General features: G+C 37.8%; 1 protein-coding gene and 1 long non-coding RNA gene across 4 annotated transcripts; one reads left to right on the forward strand and one right to left on the reverse strand.

Annotated features, from left to right (window-relative positions):
• Window positions 1-548: 548 nt before the first annotated feature.
• On the reverse strand, window positions 549-13,415 carry gyg2 (glycogenin 2). Its single transcript, XM_082164032.1, has 9 exons — window positions 13,141-13,415; window positions 12,256-12,394; window positions 11,792-11,966; window positions 11,393-11,555; window positions 4,443-4,569; window positions 4,079-4,289; window positions 3,391-3,591; window positions 2,432-2,689; window positions 549-1,376 (listed from the first exon to the last, which is right to left on the reverse strand). Exons 1-9 carry the CDS (start codon window positions 13,145-13,147, stop codon window positions 1,251-1,253), a joined length of 1,407 nt encoding a protein of 468 aa, XP_082020158.1. The 5' UTR covers window positions 13,148-13,415; the 3' UTR covers window positions 549-1,250.
• LOC309494644 lies at window positions 4,599-6,617 on the forward strand. Of its 3 annotated transcripts, none has more exons than XR_014204417.1 (4): window positions 4,599-5,347; window positions 5,481-5,514; window positions 5,605-6,152; window positions 6,187-6,617. It is a non-coding gene; the product is annotated as an uncharacterized lncRNA (long non-coding RNA). The 3 variants fall into 3 exon arrangements; XR_014204418.1 differs by having other exon boundaries at window positions 5,605-5,799; window positions 5,865-6,617; XR_014204416.1 differs by having other exon boundaries at window positions 5,605-6,617.
• Window positions 13,416-13,497: the final 82 nt, after the last annotated feature.

Here is a 13,497-nt window from a genome sequence, read left to right on the forward strand (position 1 = left end):
TTTTTAGCATATTTCTTAAATTTACATTGCATCCATGTTCCAAACCTGTTGTATTGACAGTATAAATATAATTTAAATAATATCAATGTAGTAAAATAATGGTCAAAATTAAGATAAATTTAGAGTAAATCAGAGCTGTCAGGATCAAAGGGTAAAAAAATGGCTCCAATACTAAAACATGGAGAAAACAATTAATGGTTTAAAAATATGCATCATAGAACATGCTGCCTTTGACTTTGTCTGGCCATAAAAGTTTGTAGTGTCTGGCAGATAAGATTTGGAGACAGGTCAGCATTTCTGGAGAGAGATAAATGTTGTAAAACTCAGAGGAACAATCATTTTATGACTATCACCTTTTTGCCTCAAGACTGTTATGCTCTAATAGTGGAGTTTGTGGAAGTGTTGAAGCTAGAGAGTGTTTATAGCCTGACCTCTAGTGGCACGATTATTTTTGGACATTGACATTTAATACTAGATCTTTCTCGATTCCTTTCTCATGATTTAGTACTTGATTAATACGTTATTTATAATGTCTTCCTTAACAGCACTAGAGAATGGGATTTATTTACAGTTAATATTTGAATAAAACTGCAAACAAAAGATCACAGCAGATGCTAAATGATACAGATAGACCCTATATCACATAATGTAGGCTCATAGTACAGAAATTGAATTTCTAGGTTCAGTTTAACACAAGTTACATTTATATGCAAGACATTTTCACAATATTTTTGTATGATCCACAGTGATTGTGGCAAATATACAACAGAGGTAGAAAAGCGGCTATATCTGAGGAGGTGAAAATATAACAGTTGAGATGATGATGGACATACAGTACAAGTGAAAATATATTGAGATACTGTGTTTTATACATTTTCAAAAACACACATCCAGCACACACACGCACACACACACGCACGGTTTTGTTATCTTTGTGGGGATTCTCCTTAGGCGTAGTGATTTTTATACTGCACAAACTGTATATTCTATCCCCTTACATTAACCCTAAACCTACCCATCACAGAAAACATTCCGCTATTTGACATTTTCTATAAAACATCATTTAGTATGTTCATTAAACAATTTCCCTCGTGGGGACCACTGGCTAGTCCACACAATGTAGGTGATTTCACGTTTTACTATCCTTGTGGGGACATTTGGTCCTCACAATGTAATATAAACCTGCACACACACACACACACACACACACACACACAGAGAGAGAGAGAGAGAGAGAGAGAGAGAGAGAATTACTCAAGGAATAGGTCAAGTTTCCTCTTGATGTTGTCGAAGGCATCTTTGCCCATATAATCAACGTGACCTTCCTCCCACATGCGCCGGCGCTCCGAGTCTTCCTCCTCTGTCTCAGCAGCGATCTACAATGGGACCATATGATAGAATCCATCTTACAATATTACTATCAAAATCATAATGATAAGAGTGTAGTTCTTCATAAAAAAAACAACAATTTTGGTTTATTCTGCAAATTCAAATCTAATACAATCAGAAAGTTAAAGGAAAGTTGATAGATGGAAGTCGTAAGAAGATTGAAGGTTAAAAGAAGGAAAGATTTAAGTCTTAAGGGAATCCTTTGAAGGAAAGATCTATAATAATATTATTTTTTATTTTTAAAAGTACTGTAATTTATTTAATTTTTCTAAACTGTTTTAATTATTCTTATTTCTTTTTATTATTTTAATTTCTTCTATGTAAAGCACTTTGAATTGCCATTGTGTATGAAATGTGCTATATAAATAAACTTGCCTTGCCTTGCCTAATAACTGCTCTAAAAAGCCACCATTAGATGGCAGTATATACACTGATATTTGCAAAAACAAAACCCAACAAAAAAAACCCATCTCAAACCTTATTATGTGAAGCAGTGTTATTTTAGCATTATTGATATACTATTATAGTTTTTATTAATATTTTGAATACATTTTTATTTTTATATTTTCCATTTCCAATGTAAAAAAAAAAAATTGAGTGCGTAATTTTTATTAGTTTAAAAAAATGTCTATAGTTTTTATTCCAGTTTTATTTTTGGTTATTTTAGTACATACATCAAGTAAAAAAAAAAAAAAAAAAAAAAAAAAAATTGTAGCTGAACAAAATGTATATATATATTTTTTAAGTTGACGTTTATTTCAAATAAACAAAAAAAAATAGGCTTTGGTTAAAGTTTTAGTTAACTGTAATGCAAATATGTAATGCTCATATGTAGAGACATATTTAGGGAAAGAGTGACATCTATAGATAACATTTACAAAATTATTATTATTATTTTTATTTACTTTTTGAGCAGAGCTCATATTCAAGTATCTTGGAAATAAGTAATAATTATAAAAGTATAAATGATAAAAAATTATAACATCAAAATCAAAGTATTTTTTCCCATAAGTCAGGCACATTAGCTTATTTTCGTACATACAGCTTGTCCAGTGCCTACGGAAGAATCATCAGCAGTCTCTGGATCTTTGTGTTCAGTCTCTTGCTCAGATGGAGGGCTGACTATAGGGGTCTCTTCAGTCTCTTGCTCAGATGGAGGGCTGACTATAGGGGTCTCTTCAGTCTCTTGCTCAGATGGAGGGCTGACTATAGGGGTCTCTTCAGTCTCTTGCTCAGATGGAGGGCTGACTATAGGGGTCTCTTCAGTCTCCCCACCAGACAGGACATCAAAGAGAATATTCTGAGAAGACAGGATAGAGAAATAAGTAAGTAAGTAAATAAATAAATAGGCCTTCTCCTAAAACACTAGACAAAATACTTCACAATCACAATGTATGCAATAAATGATTAAAACAAATTTTGGATTTGGAGGTGGGGGGTGGCACTTAGATGTGGTGGACAAGATATGAAAAACCAAACTATAGTTTCTTAACTTTGCCTTGACTGAAGTTAACTTGATATTGTATTTTTTTATTCATAAAAATTATTTAGATTTTAAAACAAATAAGGGCCAGCTGAAGGGAAACATAAATGTAGCATAAATGCTAAATGTAATGAATTTTATTTTATTTATTTGAGCATTAGATTCTTGTGAAGTAATGGAATGTGTGTACTGGATCAAACAAAAACTGTTCTGGAACATATACAAGAAATGGAATGGATTGACACCAAACTGCCAAAAATGTTATCCTTTTCTTTTAAATCAAAAATATCTTCACATTCATTGTGTTTTTGCAACTATCTGAACTGGTTTGTGTTCTCTTTGTGTTGGGGTGAGTCACTGTTGGGTGTGTCACTGGATTTTTTCTAAAAGCCCAGAGGGCACAATACTTTTAAAGGAAGTAGAGTTGATTCAGAGAGAGACTCAGAGTGAGAGATGAATCAAGACTGAATAATGTTGTTGTTTTTTTGCTCAGAATTCTTCAATTTAGTTATTCAAACCTTCATTTCTCTGGAAGGACAGCTCAACCTATCACTTAGCATTTCCTCAGATGTTTTAAATGAGCTGATTGTCATTGAGTCCAAAGTCAGATCTTGGAGAGGTGAAGAAAGTCTCATCTCTCTGTGGAGGGCTTCAGTGCTGCTCTTTTGGCTTTGTGTTGGAGTTTGATGTGTCTGTGAAGAATCCGACTGCTGCACTGACTGCAAACCAAGTAAAAGATCACAGATGACTCACAAATGAAATATATTTTATCATTAGGTCTATTAAATAAAATAATAATGCTAATGAGTTTTTAAAGGGAACATCTAACCAAAAATGAAAAGTCCGTCCATCATTTACTCACCCTCATGTCATTCCAAACCCATATGACTTTGATTCATCAGTGGAACATCAAATAATTTTGGTAACCCAACAGTTTACCACTAACCTCCACTGTATGGACCAAAAAATACAATGAAAGTCAATGGCCTCCGAACGTGCTGGGTTACCAACATTCAAAATATCTTATTTTATGTTTCACAGAAGTAAGAAAGTTATACAGTACGGGTTTGCAATGACATAAGGGTGAGTAAATGATGACAGCATTTTATTTGTTTGCGGTGGACTATCCCTTTAAAGGTTCAATGGAAGTAACACTGCTATGTACAACACGAAAAACTAAATATCTGTTTGTGAGTGTAGTCTTACATAGTCTTCATTCTTGTCATCCTTCTTATCATCCTTCTTAACTTGTAGCTGGTTTTGACTGTAGTACTCCACCCACCATAAATGTATAAATTGTGCAAAGTTCTTGTTGGAATCCCTAAAAGATGACTCACTGGCAGCCTGTGGATTATATGAATGATGCCAGGGCTTGATCCCACCCAAGAAGTGGACAATTTTTGCATGGTGGCCATACCTGTACAAAACCAGAATGCTTATTTGTCCTACTTGTGTATGTCTTTAATGTGGTATATGATTACTTAATAAACATTACACGTTACACAAATAAATAATACCATAAATGATTGGTATACCTGAATAATAAGATATAGTGTGAAAACTAACTTACTGCTGAAATGCTGGCAGATAAGTGTAGACAGCACTGGCTGTGAGGTTGTACACAAATGGTAAATGCTTCCTGATATCTTTTACTGCCCAGTCACTGAAGAAAGTGTTTAAAACACCCTGGTCTCCTCCTATACATGACAGGTTGTGCCATATTAATGTCATTAATAGATTTATATTTGACAGTACTATAGTACCGTGAGTGAGTTGAGTGAGTTGAGTGAGTGAGTGAGTGAGTGAGTGAGTGAGTGAGTGAGGTGAGTGATTGGAGTGAGTGAGTTTAGTGAGTGAGTTGATTGATTGGAGTGAGATGAGTTGAGTGAGTGAGTAAGTGAATCAGTGAGTGAGTGATTGGAGTGAGATGAGTTGAGTGAGTGAGTCAGTGAGTGAGTGAGTGAGTGAGTGATTGGAGTGAGTGAGCTAAGTGAGTGAGTTGAGTGAGTGAGTGAAAGAGTAAGTGAAAGAGTGAGTTATTATGTGAGTGTGTGAGTGAGTGCATGAGTTGGGTGAGTGAGTGAGTGAGTGAGTGAGTGAGTGAGTGAGTGAGTGAGTGAGTGAGTGAGTGAGTGAGTTGCGTGATTGGAGTGAGTGAGTGAGTGAGTGAGTGAGTGAGTGAGTGAGTGAGTGAGTGAGTTGAGTGAGTTGAGTGAGTGAGTGAGTGAGTGAGTGAGTGAGTGAGTGAGTGAGTGAGTGAGTTGAGTGAGTGAGTGATTGGAGTGAGTGAGGAAGTGAGTGAGTGAGTGAGTGAGTGAGTGAGTGAGTGAGTGAGTGGAGTGAGTGAGTGAGTGAGGGAGTGAGTGAGTGAGTGAGTGAGTTGAGTGATTGGAGTGAGTGAGTTGAGTGAGTGAGTGAGTGAGTGAGTGAGTGAGTGAGTGAGTGAGTGAGTGAGTGAGTGAGTGAGTGATTGGAGTGAGTGATTGAGTGAGTGAGTTGAGCGATTGGAGTGAGTGAGTGAGTGAGTGAGAGAGAGAGAGAGAGCATGAGTGAGTGAGTGAGTGAGTGAGTGAGTGAGTGAGTGAGTGAGTGAGTTGAGTTGAGTGAGTTGAGTGATTGGAGTGAGTGAGTTGAGTGAGTGAGTGAGTGATTGGAGTGAGTGAGGAAGTGAGTGAGTAAGTGAGTTGAGTGAGTTGAGTGATTGGAGTGAGTGAATTGAGTGAGTGAGTGAGTTGAGTGATTGGAGTGAGTGAGCTAAGTGAGTGAGTTGAGTGAGTGAGTGAGTGAGTGAGTGAGTGAGTCAGTGAGTGAGTGAGTGAGTGAGTGAGTGAGTGAGTGATTGGAGTGAGTGAGCTAAGTGAGTGAGTTGAGTGAGTGAGTGAAAGAGTGTGTGAAAGAGTGAGTGATTATGTGAGTGAGTGAGTTGAGTGAGTGAAAGAGTGAGTGAAAGAGTGTGTGAAAGATTGAGTGATTATGTGAGTGTGTGAGTGAGTGAGAGAGAGCATGAGTTGGGTGAGTGAGTGAGTCAGTGAGTGAGTGAGTCAGTGAGTGAGTGAGTGAGTGAGTGAGTGAGTGAGTGAGTGAGTGAGTGAGTGAGTGAGTGAGTGAGTGAGTGAGGGAGGGAGTGAGGGAGTCAGTGAGTGAGTTGAGTTGAGTGATTGGAGTGAGTGAGTTGAGTGAGTGAGTGAGTGAGTGAGTGAGTGAGTGAGTGAGTGAGTGAGTGAGTGAGTGAGTCAGTGAGTGAGTGAGTGAGTGAGTGAGTGAGTGAGTGAGTGAGTGAGTGAGTGATTGGAGTGAGTGATTGAGTGAGTGAGTTGAGTGATTGGAGTGAGTGAGTGAGTGAGAGCATGAGTGAGTGAATGAGTTGGGTGAGTGAGTGAGTGAGTGAGTGAGTGAGTGAGTGAGTGAGTGAGTGAGTGAGTGAGTGAGGTGAGGTGAGTAAGTTGAGTGAGTGAATGAGTTGAGTGAGTTAGAACTCACAATATATAGGAATATATTAACTCACTTAAACAATATAGGAATACTTTAAGAAAGAATGGTGGTGGATGGTGGTGGCGCAATGGATAAGACACATGCCTTTGGTGTGAGAGACCCGGGTTCGAATCCACTGTGAGACACCAATGTGTCCCTGAGCAAGACACTTAACCCCTAGTTGCTCCAGAGGCGTGCGACCTCTGACATATATAGCAATTGTAAGTCGCTTCGGATAAAAGCGTCAGCTAAATGAATAAATGTAAAATGTAAATGTAAAAGAAAAAAGAACAAAACACAATATAGGAATACTTTAAGGAAATTGAAGAATCCTTAGAATCCAACCACTTCTGGAAACATTGGAACACACTAAACAAATCTTACCATCAAGAACTAGCCATCCAGAACCACTTCTCCAACCTATTTAGTAATATAAACAAAAATCAGGAAGAAAATGCCCTGTACGACAAACTGAGGGTTTTAGAATCAACTATCAAAGACTACCAGAACCCCTTAGACTCTCCAATTACACTAGCCAAACTATTAGACAAAATCCTAACACTGAAATCGCAAAAAGCCTGTGGTGTCGATGGCATCCTAAATTAAATGATTAAATACACAGACCACATATTCAAATGAGCCATCCTCAACTCCTCAATATCATCCTGAGTTCAGGTATATTGCCCAACATCTGGAACAAAGGTCTTATTACCCCAATCCATAAAAACGGAGACAGATTTTACCCTAATAACTACCGTGGTATATGTGTAAACAGCAACCTAGGCAAACTTTTCTGCAACATCCTAAACAGCAGACAAGCCCATTTTCTCAGAGACAGAAATGACCTGAGCAAGTGTCAAATTGGCTTCCAACAAAAATATCGCACATCAGACCATATATACACTCTCCATACCTTAATCGATAAGCAAATCAACCAAAACAAAAGTAAAATTTTCTCATGCTTTGTTGACTTCAAAAAAGTTTTTGACTTCTTTTTCTTCAATTAATCCAATGCGGCATCGGAGGAAAAACATATGACATCATTAAATCAATGTACACAAACAACAAATTTGCAGTTAAAATTGGTAACAAACACACAGAATTCCTCCCTCAGTGTCGTGGAGTGAGACAGGGCTGCAGCTTAAGTCCGTGTTCAATACATAAATGAGCTAGCGAGGGCTCTGGATCAGTCTGCAGCACCTGGTCTTACTCTACTGGACACTGAAGTCAAATTCCTTCTGTTCACTGATAATCTGGTGCTGCTGTCTCCCACTAAAGAGGGTCTACAGCAGCATCTAGACCTCCTGCACAACTTCTGTCAGTCATGGGCCCTGTCAGTTAACCCCAAAAAGACCCAGCCGCCAAGACCAACATCATAGTTTTAAATTAGACCACATGCTCCTCGAACACACACAGAACTCCACTTGGCATAAATATTAGCAACATAGGAAATTTTAGCAAAGCTGTTAACGACTTGAGAGAAAAGGCACGGAGAGCTTGTTATGCTATTAAGAGAAATATCCAAATTGACATCCCAATCAGAATCTGGCAAAAAATAATCAAAACAGTAATAGAGCCCATCGTGCTGTACGGGTGTGAAGTCTGGGGCCCACTCACAAACCAACAGTTCACTAAATGGGACAAACACCCAATAGGCCTATGTCATGAAAAAAATGAAGACCGGAAGTACGTCTTTTAGTAGGGATACGGCTCTTCCGGTTAGCTCTTTACAATAGCGAGTTCGATAGATACCGCTGGACCAAATCTCTCCGCAACCTGCCTGAAGTCGATGTGGTTCAGATGGTAAATGAAAACTCTCAAGTGGAAAAGCGTGAAAGCTGAGTTATGGCTGTCTACGTCCTGACGCAGAGCAACCCGGTACACTACAACAACAGCGGCGGGCCGTTCGCCAGTTAGGTAAACGTTTCTATGGTAACAGCGAGTTGGACCAATCAGCAGACGTTGCTGCTACGCTTAGGATTGTGGGTAGTGTAGTTTTTTTTCATAAGATCGCGGATAAAACATGTTTTTCATAAAACAAGGTTGATTTCATACGAACTTATAGCTTCTACAGGAGCAAAAACCTTAGTTTCACAACCTCATAGCTCGTGGTCAGTCTACCTCGGATGGTTTAGACATTATGGCTGATAATCTAAATCCTTATGGAGAAATACTGTTGACCGGAAGTTCTGAATCCCTACTCCGCGTTCCGGAAGCAGGAAGTGTGACATAGGCCAATAGAGGACTCTGCAGACCGAAATTTGCAAAATCTTGCTACGAGTACAGCGCAAAATCCCAAATAATGCCTGCAGAGCAGAATTAGGATTATACCTACTTATAATAACTATTCAAAAAAGAGCCATTAAATTCCATGCCCATCTAAAAAATAGTGATGAATAGACCCTCCATCACAAAGCCCTGACATACCAAGAGTGGAAGCCAGAGAAAAACGCCCCCGGCCGATTGGTCTTAGAGCTGAGGTCACAAACTGACAATAAAAACATAGCCAGACCAAACCAAATAATTAAAACACAAAAATGAAAAATACCTAAAACATTGGACAGACGCAACACCGCAACAGAGTAAATTGGAATGCTATTTGGCCCTAAACAGAAAACATAAATTGGCAGGATACCTGAGTAAAGTGAGTGACCCTAAACTGAGAAAAGTCCTGAGCATGTGCAGACTCAGTGAACACAGTCTGAGCATAGAGACAGGCAGACACAGACAGACCTGCCTGCCAAAGGAAGACTGGCTGTGCCCTCACTGCACAGAGAATCAAGTGGAAACAGAGCTCTACTTTTTGACATCCTGCACTTATTATACAAACATTAGGGACACTTTCTATCCCCATTTCACAACCAACCAGAAAGACTTCCATCAGAAAACAAAAATGGACAAACTCCCATACCTGCTAGGAGAAAGCCCAGCAAGCTCAAACCTGGCAGCAAGGTATGTGAGGTCATGTCCCGATAAAAGAGCCTCCAGCGGGACAGAGCTACCAACACTCACTATATGCCTAGAGACACTGTTATAAATATTTATATTTCTATGTTTATTTTCATGTAAAATTTGTATTTTAATTTTTTTTTTATTATTATTTGTTTATTTTTATTGTATATTGAGTGAGTGAGTGAATTGAGTGATTGGAGTGAGTGAGTTGAGTAGAGTTGACTGGAGTGATTGAGTGAATGAGTTGGGTGAGAGAGTGAGTGAGTTAAAATTAAAATTATACAATTCAATAATAAAACCAATTATTTTATATGGATGTGAAAAATGGGGATCAGTACCTAATGTTAAAAGTTGGGATAAAACTTCAGTAGAAAAACTACAATTGGAAATAGCCAAAAACATCTTAAGGGTTCACAGAAGCACGTCCAATGACGCCTGCAGGGCTGAATTAGGCTTGTACCCACTGAACATCGAGATCCAGAAGAGATGTGTTCAGTTCTGGCATCAACTCCATCAGTCCAATCCGGATTCAGTCCAATATAAAGCCCTCCTCGCGAATGAAACCTCAGCGGAATCTTATCCTCTAAACACACTCGCTCAACTCCCGATTGACTTCAGCTACAAGCTGCACTAGCTGCAAAATGTGTGTTAGCCATTCACAATGTCAGAGACGGTTAACTCCCTAGATAGACCCGCTTTATTTTTTAATTTATCAAGATGGATTGTAATTATTTATTTACTATGCTACATATGACATGATACATATATGTTTTGTTTTGTTTGTTTGTTTTATTATTTATATATAATATGTTAATGCTTTGGCAACATTGTGATACACAGTCATGCTAATAAAGCTCATTTGAAATTGAAATTGAGTTGAGTGAGTGAGTGAGTGAGTGAGTGAGTGAGTGAGTGAGTGGGTTGAGTGAGAGTGAGTGAGCTAGTGAGTGAGTGAGTTGAGTGAGTTGAGTGAGTGAGTGAGTGTGTGAGTGAGTTGAGTGAGTGAGTGAGTGAGAGTGAGTGAGCTAGTGAGTGAGTGAGTTGAGTGAGTTGAGTGAGTGAGTGAGTGTGTGAGTGAGTTGAGTGAGTGAGTGAGTGAGTGAGTGAGTGAGTGAGTGAGTGAGTGAGTGAGTGAGTGAGTGAGTGAGTGAGTGAGTGAGTTGAGTCGATTGTAGTGAGTGAGTTGAGTGAGTGAATGAGTTGAGTCAGTGAGGTGAATGAATTAGTGAGTTATGTTAGTTACAGTAATATTGTGAAATATTATTACAATTAAAACAACTGTTTTCTATTTGAACATATTCTAATATGTAATGTATTCCAAACTGTTTTTTTTAGCAGCCATTACTTCAGTCTTTGGTGTCACATGATCCTTCTTAAGAAACATTTATTATTATCAATGTTGTAAACAGCTGTGCTACTTAAAAGTTTTGTGGAAACCATAATGATGAATATAATATTTGATGATATAAAGTTGATTTTTAACTACATTTATTTAATATATACATTTTGGTAACACTTTACTTAAAGCATTATAATGCATTATATATTTTCATAAATAATTGTAAAACCAAAGTTTTAACCAAAGTATTATTTGCAGATTCCTTATTTTCCCAAATCCCAGATATAATTCCCAGATTCCTTGATAACACATGTTGTCATATGTTTTAATGCATTATACTTTGTAAAGATGTAACAATGACTAGATTAGTATTATGTATTATAAGTGTGGGTAAAATTATTAATGAGATCATATAATGCATTATGAGGTGCATTACAAGGTATAATTACTGCATTAATAATACTTTTATAATGCATTATATATATATATATATATATATATATATATATATATATATATATATATATATATATATATATATATATATATATATATATATAAAGGCTTTAAGTAAAGTGTTACCAAATGGTAGTGTATGTGTGATGCTCCTCTTGTTGCTTTTATAGATTAAAAATACAAATGTGACAAAACAGCATTTGAGGCTAATTACAGTTCCAACGCACATTGGGCACATCCGATTTAGACTGAACTTTAAAGATCTTAATGTAATATAAACTAAATATAACCGAGTGACTCACCATCAAAGCTTCCGTGTTGTGCGGCGTGTTCCAGTATTTGTGTATGGGTATTCAGGGAGGGCCTGAACACAAATACCCCAGAGTTGAAGCAATCCGGCCAGCCTGTATCAGGTGCAGCAGACAATTCTTCATATTTAAACAGCTCATCAACATTACACAGTACCTGCGGCACAGAATAATATAACAGCCTAGTTGTGGGGCCATCAACTCATAAATTATCCTCAAAGTATGTACAGTACCTGCACTGTAACATATGCAGCCCGTGGCACTTTGTTTATTATTGCATATTGTGCACATAATATTTAGTTATATTCTGTGTGTTCCTAAAGCTTTGAACACCTTGGTGTACTTGAATGGCCATCTTTACTTTCATTTATCAGAACAGAACCAATTACTCACAAGTGTATCTGCATCCAAGAACACACACTTGCTGAACTGTGTAAGCGTCCAGCAGTGGAGTTTGGTGAAGGTGACCCCTAGTTCAGGACGTCCCAGCCAGGTGAGATGTGCCTTGTCTCTGCTGTCCAACACATCTACCACGACAACTTCATCAAACACGTCCTTCAGAGTCAATCTAGAAGAATGCATAAAAACCAATGAGGCAAAAAAAAAGTCAAAGACAATCCAAGATAGATGAGAAGCAACCCAAAGAAAGATGAATGTAGCACTGGGATTGAATTTGAAAACTATTACAGACTTAATAGTACCATGCATGGGAAAGAATTACTCTTTTGAAAGTCACATTATAAAGCTAAATGTACAGAAGGAGCTTAATCACTCTTCATAGCCCTCACTTCTGAAGTTTGTCAGGAAAGGATTGATGTTATTTCAGAATTAATAGTGAAGGACAGTTGCTCACTCACCTTCCTACCCTAGAAACATTGGGGGAAACCATCACCACTAACTTCCTTGATGTTCCATGTCTGCGCAAACTTTTGCCTACCACTATACATCCCATGCAATAGGCATCTGTAGTGGCCAGGGTCACAAAGGCCTGAGCCTCTAAGAGAAAGAGACACATAAAATACCAGACAGAAACAGTAAACAGAGGACAATAGTGCAATAAATGTGCTTTGGACGAATACACAACACACTGTAAAAACTTTTTTTCTAAGTTGTAAAGTGTTTTATTTGAAATGATCATGATCTTTATTTTATTTATTTATTTTTATTAAACTTCGGACTTGAATGATATTAATTTTGTAGCCTTAATGGACCAGATATTAGTTAAGGAAAAGCAGCTAACAAGTGCTAGCACACATCTGAATAGTAGGCTAATAGTAATTAAAAAAGAAGAAGAAATATGTGTTGACTGGCATAAGGTGGGTTTCAAACAGCACACAAGGTTTCGAGTTCTCTCTATGACCCATTACATTCACCCGCCATTGTGAGCTGGTTACTGATATAGCCTACACAAGATTTCACCTCAGTTGTTTTCCTGTGTCCTCCTGACTCCCTGGCAGGCAAAAGGAACAGATGGCAAAATGACACAACTGGATGACATGAAGTCAGTGACTGAACTTGAAATGAACAGGCTTGATATGCAAATAGAGTGCTCAAGTTACTATATTGTTGACAACACTTTGAATGCACAATTTCTCTCAAGAGAACATTAGCCTATTATATCTAAGTTTGTTGGTTTATGTAAAATCACACCGTCCTTCCCCAGTTAATAATTAAGTCAGCTCGAATACATTGTTACTCGGTCTAGACATTTGGACGTAAACATATTAGAAGGGTCAGCTTACCCGTCATTTCTCAGTCTGATTTTTATGTCGCTCTTGGGAGTAACGAGGGGAAATCTTTATGGAACAAGTGCTATAATGGCAGTGTTTAAAACAAATGATGAAAAGTCGATTAAATGATAGTCGTGAAAGAGTCCACAGGTCTTTCTTCAAACAGCATGCAGCGCTGCCTTCAGTCAAGTAAAAAAAAAAGGTTTGATATATAACGGTATTGCGACAGCGGTCATTCAACCCCCGCTACTAGGCTACTGGACATAGAATGAGAATGAGTATCATAATGATACTACCATTATCTATTATTGGGCCATTAAACTTATTACAAGATTTGAACACTGAAAATGAAATGAAGGAAAACAATCT

The sequence above is a fragment of the Leuciscus leuciscus genome, assembly GCF_965113295.1.
Source record: "Leuciscus leuciscus genome assembly, chromosome: 3".
Classification (NCBI taxonomy): domain Eukaryota; kingdom Metazoa; phylum Chordata; class Actinopteri; order Cypriniformes; family Leuciscidae; genus Leuciscus; species Leuciscus leuciscus.